At 39.7% G+C, this 12,054-nt stretch overlaps 1 protein-coding gene across 1 annotated transcript in view; it reads right to left on the reverse strand.

Moving 5' to 3' along the window:
- Positions 1–12,054, reverse strand: part of LOC127638005 (kinesin-like protein KIF15-A) — a 171,737-nt gene that overhangs the window by 66,811 nt on the left and 92,872 nt on the right. The window contains 5 exon segments of the mRNA XM_052119362.1: positions 6,235–6,432; positions 6,678–6,760; positions 6,869–7,007; positions 7,508–7,630; positions 7,708–7,833. Coding sequence (XP_051975322.1) covers positions 6,235–6,432; positions 6,678–6,760; positions 6,869–7,007; positions 7,508–7,630; positions 7,708–7,833 — 669 coding nt within the window.

The raw sequence follows: 12,054 nt of genomic DNA on the forward strand, positions 1-12,054 counted from the left end.
AAGCCATGTTTTTTCATGATGTCCATTCCCAACACGGTTCCCTCACTGCTGTCTGGTAAATACCAAAAGGCTCTTCTACCATTATTATGACTAAGTCGAGTTGAACTGGTTGTTTTTTGGTCGCGATCATTAGTGTGTCGCCTATGCCTCTAATTTGTATGTTTTGATTTGTTAGAGGTAAAGGAATGTTTGTGTAGGAGCATGCAGTGCCGGTATCGATAAGTATGTTGGCTAACCGGCCTCCAATGTTAGCCCTTAATTTGATACGGTTGCCGCTGTTGATAATACTCCCTATTTCATTGGAGGCCACGCATCCCTATTGTATGTTATATTTCGACAGTAATAATTCGAGTTCAGCTTGGAATTTGGTGTTTTGTTGTTTTTGTCCCTGTTGTTGTTCCTCCATTTGTCGGGGAGCGCTTGTGTTGTTTTGCGTACTCAAGGTATCTAAACGTTTGAGAATTTCAGTGTCGGTTTTGGAGGGTGCTCCCTTTCTTTCGCACTCAGCTTTTAACTGATAACAGTCCCGTATGTTATGACCTTTTCTTCTGCAATAATCGCATCGATGTTGGGTGTAATTAAATGTTTTCGTTTTTTCAGCACCCTTGCCCTCTGTCACCCACTGGGTTGCTGCAACATGACGCGATTTAGACTGATTGTGTCTATTTTCGATTTTAGATGCCCAGTCTACCACTGCCCTGTATGTGTTTTCAGCTGGGTCAGCACCACTCAAAAGAGCTTGTTGAACAGCGGGCCCTGCATTATTTTTTAGGAACTGAAGTAAAACTTCATGATCCCTATCTGCGGTTTCTAGGCCGGAGTATTCTTTGTACGATTCCCACAAACGCTCTGCATAACTTTCGAATGGTTCTTTATTTGATTGTTTAATGTTAACAATTTTGCTCCATTCTGCATGGCTGGGTCCTCTCAGATCTAGCAGTGTTTGTTTTAGTCTTTCGTACACTTCTGTGTTGGTTTCACGATCGCGTCTATTTATAATGCGTCCCGATTTCATTTCCTCATTCATTTTTGGTCTGAGTTCGTTCGGAATAGTTAAGAGAGCAATTTGCCATACGTCTCTGATCTCTAGATTGTAAACATTGGCCTGTAACATTAAGGTGTCCCAGTAAGGCTGGAATGGACCTCTTCTTGGCATCATGCCAATTATTTCTTTGTGTGAGCTGCATTCCTCACACGTTAAAGGACGACTGATAGTTGTGATGTCATCTTCCGCATTTGTTATTGTCTTAAGGACTGCGACTTGAACAGATTTTTTCGAACATCGCTAGCTTTTTTCCGCGTCATAACCGGGCTGCGTTCTTTTGTCCACAGAGAGGGACTATCCCCATGGGCTCGGTTACGAGCCTCTCTTGTGTGTTTTGCGTAAGCTAATGTTACCGCATCATCGTCGTCACTATCCTGTTTTCTTTCCGCATTAAAAGGTGAATTTATGGCTGCTTCTTTTATAGCTGATATTGGGAAGCCTGCGTTATCACAACACTCTTCTAAGGCGGATGCATAATTTCGACCTGATCGAAGTTTTTGTTGGAGATCATTGATCTGTGCTTCCAACGCATCTACCCGTCTTGCCCAGCTTTGCTTTTTATACACAAATGTGTCGACTTGAGCCCTCAACTTTTTTAATTCTTCCGAACGCGATTTCTCTATATCTTTAATGTTTACTATAATTTGCTCCTTTTTCGCCATGGTGTCGATGTCGTTACGGCGAAGCAAGTAAACAATAGCGACGGGGTTTTTCGGTATTTAGATTTAGATTCTAGTCTCCGACCCTCCGTAGAGTACCATGATAAGATTTCATCATTACTCCATTTTAAATTTAGTCCTTTCTCGCGTAAACGAAAAAGGAGTTCTATGAATTTTATGGCCAGAGCTTCCATTACCTCCTCATCTGCTCTGCCTCTATCATGTTCCTGATCCATGTTTTTGACTAATATCTTTAGCCCCACCGGATTTTTTCGGTCTCCGGTCTAACAGTGGGTATTCCGACCCGTTCTATAAATGTGTCTATATGGGATGTGTCTGTGCTTTCCCTCAAAACTTCTAATAGGCAAAAAGAATAGACTTACCAGAGCTGATGTAGACAGAGAAGTAGAAGAAGCTCAAAACTCATCCTCTGTACCAAACAGGTTGTTGCGCTGAAAAGACGTCACTCGCTCGTTGGAGATCACGTCAGGGTCACCACTTGTAAAATGGCAGGCAAAACTGCTAAAAATACATAGATTTGCCCCTTGAAGGTCTCTGCGTTGTTCTGTCTTTTCTGAGCACTGAAGTAAAGCAATTATTGTTAATAATTTGCACTTTACAAATTCATCCCGTTATTAATTTTATCTGACTCCAATTTTATATTAATCTGACTCCAATTTTAAGTTGACCTCTGATTTAGATTAAAGCTCTAAATTCTTTCTGATTATTCTTTTATTTTAATCATTTAAGTTATTGATTACTCTGAATCCTCTTCTATTCATTTACCTTTTGATCAGTTTCTAATGAGATTCAAACTGATAGTCTTTAAGTGGCTTCCTCCTACATTAAAGCTTCAGTTATGATAGAAATGATTCTTAAAATGGGATTCTCCTGCTCGGTTCCTCCAGAGCGGTTTCTCCTATTTTAAAGACCCAGTATTGATATAAATGATTTCAGAGGAATACAGAATAAATCAAAAAGTAACAATTTATTTGCCAGGTAGGATTTAAAACACAAGTTAAAGAAGCAAGTCAAAGAACATACCTGGCAGTTGAGAAATTACATGTAATTGCAAAGCATGGGAAATCTGAATGCAGATTCCTATTATTACAGTTACACACATTGAGGTGTGGGATCATCTGACTACAGAGAACCTTGAGCTCTGGGCCAGCCTTCCTTAAATATCCAGACAGAATACACATTGTGTACCAAATGGTATTATCCTTTGTTCAATGAGAATTTGGGGGTGAAAGGGTTCTTGGCTTCCTGGTGTTAAACCTTCAAGGAGGGGGGATAGGCCTCCAGAATTATTCAGTATTTGGCATAGACCTTATAACTTTGTTGTCATTAAGTTTTATAAAGCTGGGGACAAAACACTATACCAGACGCACCGAGACATTTTAAATGATACCAAACATGTTACAAAAGTTACATTATTTGTATACATCAGATATGGTACATACAGATCTTAGGTGAGTTTGGGGTGATTCTGGGCTTAAAGGGAATGGATGAGGAGGAGGAGAGGGGAGAGAATGGGACAGATGTGGAAGGGCGACAATGAGGTGTGATTTTTCAGTCTTCGCTCAGTGGGGTGTGGTGCCTCAGGAAGCATTTGCTATTTGCCTTTGAATGCAAACACATTGGCACCCCGCCTTACACCTCTTACTTTAGAGACAGAGATCTCAGCAAAACAGTCTGCATCTGTGACACCCCCCAGCCAAAACTATTTGTTTTGAGTAAGCTAGAGTAGGGGCAGCTTTAGGACACCTACACACTAGGGAAAGCTCAGACAGTGTCAGAGTGTTTGACACATGGGACTGCAAAAGCACCGTTTGGAAAGGCGGGTACCAGAGACGGAAGAGGCGATCATGGATCGAGATGGCCATTTAAAATATATCTTTTTGACAATGTACAAGTAAACATTGAAACTCTTCTCCAGGCTCGCTCTCCACAATTACTATATTTTTATCCTGTCAGAGTAAGAAAATAGAGGACAGGGAATTAATACCCAGCTTGTTTGATTTTGTCTACCTTGTTATTTTTTTTTTTATTGCACAGTGTAACTAATCCCACCTCTCTAAGATTCCCATTGGTCACAGGATGCGTTCACCAGAGCGTGTTGTATAGCAAAAGTTGAAACGCCCGTAAAGCCTAAAATATGGTCACTGTATTTTTAAGGTAAATATCTGGCAAAGTTTTACAGTGTAATCTAGAATGTACTTTGAACTACTTTTTTTTTTTTGTGCTTATTGCAAATCTGGAGAAATGTTGTCAATTTCCTCTGTATTATTGTGCTACATAAAAATATACAGCATTTGTATTCTAGCCTTTATCATAAAAAATGCTTGCCATTATGCAAATCTGAAACTAAAGTGAAGCCAAAATCTGAAACTAAAGAGTGCTATGTTGGCAGTGCACTTTAAAGATAACCATTCTCAGATCAACCACAGAGTTGGTTTGAGTCTGAAGCGCTTCCATAACGCACTACATTAGAGAAACAGAAGACGCACACTTCATGCCATTTCTTTATTTATTTAGATGGCAATGCATGAAATGTGTGCAATGATCATGACTATGTCTACTATCATTTGGATGACGACATTGATGTTTGCGCTGATAGCGTAACGTGTTTCATCAGGAAGAGCATAGAGGACATTGTACTGACCAAAACAATACGGATCTACCCCAACCAGAAACCATGGGTTAACAGCGATGTTCGCACGGCACTAAATGAGTGGACCTCCATTTTTAATTCCGGGAATGCGGAGGAGCATTAACAAGCCTGTTATACTCTCCGTAAAACTATCAGAGCAGCCAAACACCAGTACAGGCACAAAATTGAAGGTCAGTTCAACACCACTGACTAAAGAAGTATGTGGCAGGGAATTAACACCATCACGGACTACAAAGGGAATAAAAACTCTGCCGATCCTTCCGATGGGTGAACATCCGTAAAGCCGCGGGTCCAGACGGCATTCCGGGCCACATCAGAGAGTGTGCGAACCAACTGGCTGGTGTTTTTATGGACATTTTCAACCTGTCCCTCTCCCTGTCTGTAGTCCCCACATGCTTCAAAACGTCCACCATTGTGCCTGTACAAAAGCAATCAAAAATCACTTGCTTAAATGACTGGTGTCCAGTTGCTCTGACCCCCATCATCAGCAAATGCTTTGAGGCTAATCAGAGATCACATCTGCTCTGTGCTGCCCACCTCACTGGACCCATTGCAGTTTGCCTACCACAACAACCACTCCACTGATGATGCCATTGCATCTACAATACACACTGCTCTCTCCCACCTGGAAAAAAGGAACACATATGTGAGAATGCTGTTTGTAGACTACAGCTCAGCATTCAACCCCATAGTGCCCTCCAAGCTTGAGGTGAAACTCTGGGCTCTGGGCTTAAACAGCTCGCCGTGCAGCTGGATCCTGGACTTCCTGTCAGGCAAACGCCAGGTGGTTAGAATGGGCAGCAACATCTCATCACGGACCCTCAACACTGGAGCCCCGCAGGGCTGTGTTCAGCCCACTCCTGTGTACCCTGTACACACATGACTGTGTGGCAACACATTGCTCCAATACCATCATTAAGTTTGCTGACGATACGACGGTGGTAGGTCTGATCACTGACAATGATGAAACAGCCTACAGAGAGGAGGTGCACACTCTGACATGCTGGTGTCAGGAGCACAACCTCTCCCACAACGTCAGTAAGACCAAGGAGCTTGTAGTGGACTTCAGGAGGAAAGACAGAGTACACAGCCCCATCACCATCAATGGAGCACTTGTGGAGAGAGTCAGCAGCTTCAAGTGTCCACATCACTGAGGAACTCACATGGTCCATCCACACTGAGGCCGTTGTGAAGGCTCATCAGCACCTCTTCTTCCGGAGACGGCTGAGGAAGTTTGAAATGAACCACCACATCCTCATACGGTTCTATACCAGTACTGTAGAGAGCATACTGACAGGCTGAATCACCGCCTGGTACGGCAAAAGCACCGCCCACAACCGCAAAGCCCTTCCCTCCCTCCAGGACATATATAACAGGCGGTGTGTGAAAAAAGTTCGGCGGATCATCAGAGACTCCAGCCACCTGAGTCATGGGCTGCTCTCACTGCTACCATCAGGCAGGCATTATCGCAGCATCAGGACCCGCACCAGCCGACTACATGACAGGTTCTTCCCCCAAGCAATCAGACTTTTGAACACTTGATCTCTCACGATCAATAATCAGCACTGCACTTTATTAATCTTAGATCTCACCCTAGACTATTATAATTATATTCTCCACAATACAACTACTGTATATATTTTTATATACTTTTTATTGTATGTGTATTCTATATTGTGTGTATTGTTTACTGTACATTGTATATTACTATGTGTACTTTTGATATGTACATTTTGTGACGTCACTGTCATGACTGCTATGTTGCTCGGAACTGCACAAGACTTTCACCACTGTTGCACTTGTGTATATGGTCGTGTGACAATAAAGTGATTTGATTACTGGCTCAGGTGTATTACCTGATCTCGTAGCAGCCGTATCTCCTCCTGCAGCTGCTGGCATTGCTGCTCAGGTTCTGATCTGTGGCCTGTCTGTAACTCTTTCTTAAGCTGAGCGATGTGATCATCCCTGAACATCAGGATCATGCGGTTGGACTGGATGAATTTCTCTTTTTGAGCCCACGCAGCTTCCAGCTGAGACACTTTCTCTTGAAGAGCCTGAAACATAAATGACCATAATGGGAAGAACCAGCAAACTATGATAGACAACATGAAACAGCTTTCACAAAGCATTTAAGGGAAAATAAAATATATGTGTATGACCCATCTCAGAATGTAAATGGGGACAATTTTAATTTCATGTTGTTTTAGCAAGATAAAATTAATTGGCTGCACAACTCAAGTGCAACATCTTTAACACTATAAACAACACTAAAAAGAAGTCAAATTAATAAAAACACCACCTTCTTCTCCTCCTGTCCTTTCTTCCAGAAGCGCATGGCCTGAATGAACTGCGTCTTATAGGAAACCAAATGATCAGACTGACCTGCAACACAAACATCACTTTAAACAAGAATGACTGAATAATTTCACTCGCTGTAATTTTATATGTCTGGATAGCATTGCTTCTGTGAGCTCTGTAATGTGTGTGTACCCGTTTGTGTTTGTTGGTCTGCTGGAGTGATCTCTGTGATGCATGTTTGTGAAAGAGCGTTTACAAGCTGTTCTTTTAGTTTCCTCACTTCTGCCTGCAGCTGCCTGACATTCCCCTGAGTGTCCTCATTCACCATAGCCTACAGAAACACACACATACGTCAGACTACACACAGCTCTAGTACTTAAATGTTTAGTTCACCAAAAAAACATTTTGATACAATTTACGTTTCATTTTTAGTGAACAATTAAAAAAAAAATGTATCCCCTTTTCTACCCAATTTGGAATGCCCAATTCCCAATGTGCTCTAAGTCCTCATGGTAGCGTAGTAACTCGCCTCAGTCCGGGTGGCGGAGGACGAATCTCAGTTGCCTCTGCGTCGGAGACCATCAATCCGCACATCTCATCAAGTGGCTTGTTGAGCGCATTATAGCGAAGACATAGTGGAGGCTTCACATTATTCTCCGTGGCATCCACGCAAAACTCACAACACTCACCACACACCCCACAGAGTGCGAGAACCACATTATAGTGACCCCGAGGAGGTTACCCCATGTGACTCTACCCTCCCTAGCAACCAGGCCATTTTGTAAAAAAGAAAAAAAAGACAAGTTTTGATGAAAGATTCTGTTGTCCAACCTTATTTTTGATGAGTTTGGCTCTTTGAGCGAACTGCAGGGTGGAGAGCGTCTCTCCAAAGCACTTGGAGCCAGGATGAACATTAGCGATGATGAATGTCTTGGCGTTTCCACCCAGGGAGTCCTGATGACATGAACAGCAGTTAAACATTATTGACTTGTCTGCATACATTCAGAGAGAAGTTGTTAAAGCATTCTCACCCTGAGCAGGAAGGTCAGTTTAGAGTCTCTGTAGCATATGTGACGATTCTTTCCATTGGACACGTCCATCAGGGCCATGATCACCTGACCTAGACACATCAGCGACCGGTTTATGCTGCTTGCCTCCTAAATAACACAGGTCAAAGGTTACAGGTTGTTTTCCTGCCTCGTTTCACACTGCTACAGCAGGCTAGTTGTGTCTCTTCACACTGACAATAAAAACTATCACAAAGATGAAACTAGCCATGAGGTCAGTTAGGCTTAATTGAAACAAAAGCATCTTAAACTCCTTTCATTTATTTGATTTTAGCATTTACTTTATTTACACTACGTCAGTACTCTGCTGGTTTGCAATGACTGGTGGGTAAATCTATCTCTCCACTCCCTGAGAAGTGATGTATCGATGTACACTTATTCCCTGTACCGTTTGGAGTTCCCTTCCACCTGAACATGTACTCTCCCTTCTGACTGGAATCTCACTTTTGCTGAATACAGTGGACTTTAATGGTGGACTGGAACACACCTCATGTGTCCAAAAGCCTCTTCGAAAAAACATTATAATTGTACAAAAGAACTATTTACACATGCAAACACAACAATGACTAAAGGTTTGCATAGCATGCAGACATTATTTTAGTCATGAGATTTCACAGAATGAGAATCATATCACCTCCGAAGACATGGATTTTACCACTGGTAAACATCCATCTTACAATGGATTACTTTAATGATGACTTTATGTCCACTGGACATACAGAGCTAATACATATACACACACACACACACACACACACACACACACACACACACAACCGGTCAAAAGTTTTGAAACACTCATTCTTAATTATACATTTTTTTTCTTCACATTTTAGAATAAAAGTAAAATCACCAAAACTATGGATTAACATAAATGGAACTATGGGAATTATGTTAAAACTGTGATATTTTAGCATCTTCAAAGTAATCCCTCTTTGTCTAGAATTTGCAGACATGTACTCTTGACATTATCAGGTATCAGGTTTCACCCTGAGATGCTTTTAAACAGTATTGAAGGAGTTCCCATCTATTGGGCACTTATTGGCTGCTTTTCTTTATTATTTGGTCCAAGTCATCAATTTCAAAAAATTATTATTTTTTTTTTTTTATAAAATGTTACATTTTTAGACCAAAATATGATAACTATTTCAAACATTTAAGCATACGCCTTCAGATTAAAAATTTTTGAAGATCATGAGAAACATCTCAGTCAAATGTTTCAAAAGTTTTGACTGGTAGGGTATATATATTTCTAATATTCTTTGTGCTCCTATACATCTGGGATAGCATATAACCTGATTGTAAATTGTTACCATTTATTCTTGCTAAGCACATAGCTCTTGTTGATCAGCACAAAACCACCCAAACAGAGTGCAGAAGTTATGAAATTAATAGCCAACATTTGGGAATGGATGATTTTGACAAGCTAACTGAAGCGGTCAACACAGGTAATGTTTCACACCACAGACTTCACACAGCATTACTAAGTTCAATAATCAGGCCATATTGAGATTTCAATCTTAATTCAATTCATAATGCTGCATTAACGGATTTCATACATTCATGTTCATTTAATTTGAAGGTCAACATCAGTGGGTTTTAAAGAGTTTTGGATGGTTTCCCCTCAACCTTCCTGTAAGTATTGCTTTAACAATTGTCACACTGTATTTTCTATATTACACATCACACGCATATCATATTAATCAGCCTTTATTCATGCTGCTTCGCAATTGCGCCAAACTTGCACACGTATTGCTGAATTATTATTATTTTATTTTTTTTATAAAATTCCATTACTTTTTCAAAACATTTAGAGTTAACTTGTTTTTCAATGACATTTCAAAATGGAAAACAAAATTTCTAAATTCCATGACCAATTTCACTGAAAATATTACTTGAGTAACACTGGAATTCCCCCTTAACAATGGCAATTTTTAACCTGCAAGCAACTGTGACAACTGTTCAAACCTGTTTTACATCTAATTATTTTATTTCTCTTTTGAATTAAAGTAAACCTTTCTTTCTTGAATGAAGTCATGCTGGCAAAAATCAGGGGCCTCCATCTCACACGTTCAACTGCACGACGCAGAAGCAGCAGTGAAGTTTGAGTGAGTGAAAATGTTCCCAAGGCAAAGTTGAATGACACTTGTTTGGGTGTAAAATGCACCGGACCGTACACTGTCGCTAAGATATTAAGCCCCTATGAAATTGTATTTCACAGCTCCTTGGATGAAACATTATGTTTAATATTGTATATTTTCAACATACCATTACATGATTTTTATCAAATAAAGTCAGGGTTCTTTTCAAGGCACAATATTCTAGGAAATTTTCAGGACATTTTATGTGCCCAACAAGTGTAATATTAAAGAAAAAATACATGTGTCCATTTAAATCAAGCAAGCAGATTATATATTCTCATTGAGCACTTTATCAGGAAAACAGTTCTATTATACTGAAATATTTTCCAGGACAAATAATTATTTTCCAGAATATTCAGGTATTTTTCAAATTTTCCATGACTGGAAAACTGCATTGAAAAATGTAAGGTTTTCCAGGCTGTGTTGGGACCTTAAAAGTGCTTCTACAAGGGTTGGTACACATTTTGACTAGAAAACGTACATGACATTTCCATGAGTTTTTCATGAACTTCCAAAACTCTACTACTTTTGCAGCAATTTCAAATGTTTCTACCCATTTGTGAACATTTCTATTTAGCATGGTTTGAATAACAGTACAGTAACATACACCTTACACAATACTACTAAATCAGTGACACAGACTTCGGAATTATTCACAAAGTTGTTGTTTTTATTTTGTGAGCACAATTGTCTTGTCCTCTCCCCTCATGTTTTGGATGTCTCACCGTCAATTTTGGAAGCTCTCTATTTTGTGCTCACTATTTAGAACACTTTACCTTTTTAATGCCATACATTGAAATTAATGCATGGAATTTATATGAATTAAAATTTACATGTTTGCTCAGCAGAGTACGAAACTAACTTTTTGACCACCAACCACAGTGGCAGGTGAATTCCCAAATTTATCCTATCTTTATTTTTTTATGATAAGGCATTTTCATCAGTTCCACATACATTTGTCAACGTCAATAATTACAGATTAGAATGGAAAACAAACAAATCCAGAGAAAAGGACCTGAAACAGTGAGCGCCCTAGCATCGGTTGATGCGAAGTACAAGGACACTGCACTTGACAGAAGCGGCTGAGGGGAAATACCAAATCAATGACAATCAGTGCCATGTCTACCGCGAATATAGGCGATACTGAATCATTAATGATTGCCCATCAATAGATGGACAAGTAACACTGCTCAGATTCACAAGAAAAAGTCACTATAAGTTTAATTAAAGCTGAACTATGTAAGATTTGTATTTATTTATTGAGTGAGTACATTAAAAAATCCATGTCCTTGTCTTTCCTTGATTGACTACAGTAAGCCTGCAATAACTTTTATTTTGAGGGATTTTGAGCCAACGGGTCGGATTTGGCACAAAATCGCAGGCATACGTTATTCATCCTTGTGCTTTAACGTCATATCCATGAGCTTAGAAAGAAGATCCGTTGTGTCGCTAGAAGTGGGAAGCAAGAGTGACAGCTGTTCAGGACAGCAGCAGACTGATGTCACTCTCCAAATGGATTTAACTGTATTTTACTGTGTGGTGAAGTTGTTACCCTTCTATAATGCTTGTATATGTTTAATGGTACGATTGTTGAAGCATATATTGGTTGTGATGTATAAATGTATCGATCATTACTCATGTGTACCGATCGTGATGTGTTTATATGTTTGTTTGTTTGATTGTTTAGTGAAGTTACTGTTACATGTTTACTAATATTCATGACTACTGAGTATTTTATTACATTGCTGCAGTTCCGACATTCCCAAATTGTGTGCGCCGCTTTTTTCTTAGGCTATATTTTTTCTTTTACCGCAGTGTCAGAAGTTGTTGTCACTTTATTGGCCTTGTAGCAAAAATTATTTATTTATTTTCTGCCTGACGGTCTAAACGTTGCAAGCAAGGGTAATTCAAAGTATTTTTGGAGCAATAAATCCATGTGCCATTTTATCCATTAAGCAGATGTTTAAACAAATGTAAAAAGCCACTATAGCTACAAGATGGTTCCCCATGAATGTATGCTCCTCTCAAGTTGTCTATAATGTACCCATTTCATAGAACAGTAATCTTTATTCATTTGTTTAATGTATAACCACCTCTCTGTTGTAACTTTACTTCCAAATAAACAATTCAAAATGTATTATTGTAATGGTTATTTTGCACATTTCTATGT

Source organism: Xyrauchen texanus, chromosome 46, assembly GCF_025860055.1.
Source record: "Xyrauchen texanus isolate HMW12.3.18 chromosome 46, RBS_HiC_50CHRs, whole genome shotgun sequence".
NCBI classification, from domain to species: domain Eukaryota; kingdom Metazoa; phylum Chordata; class Actinopteri; order Cypriniformes; family Catostomidae; genus Xyrauchen; species Xyrauchen texanus.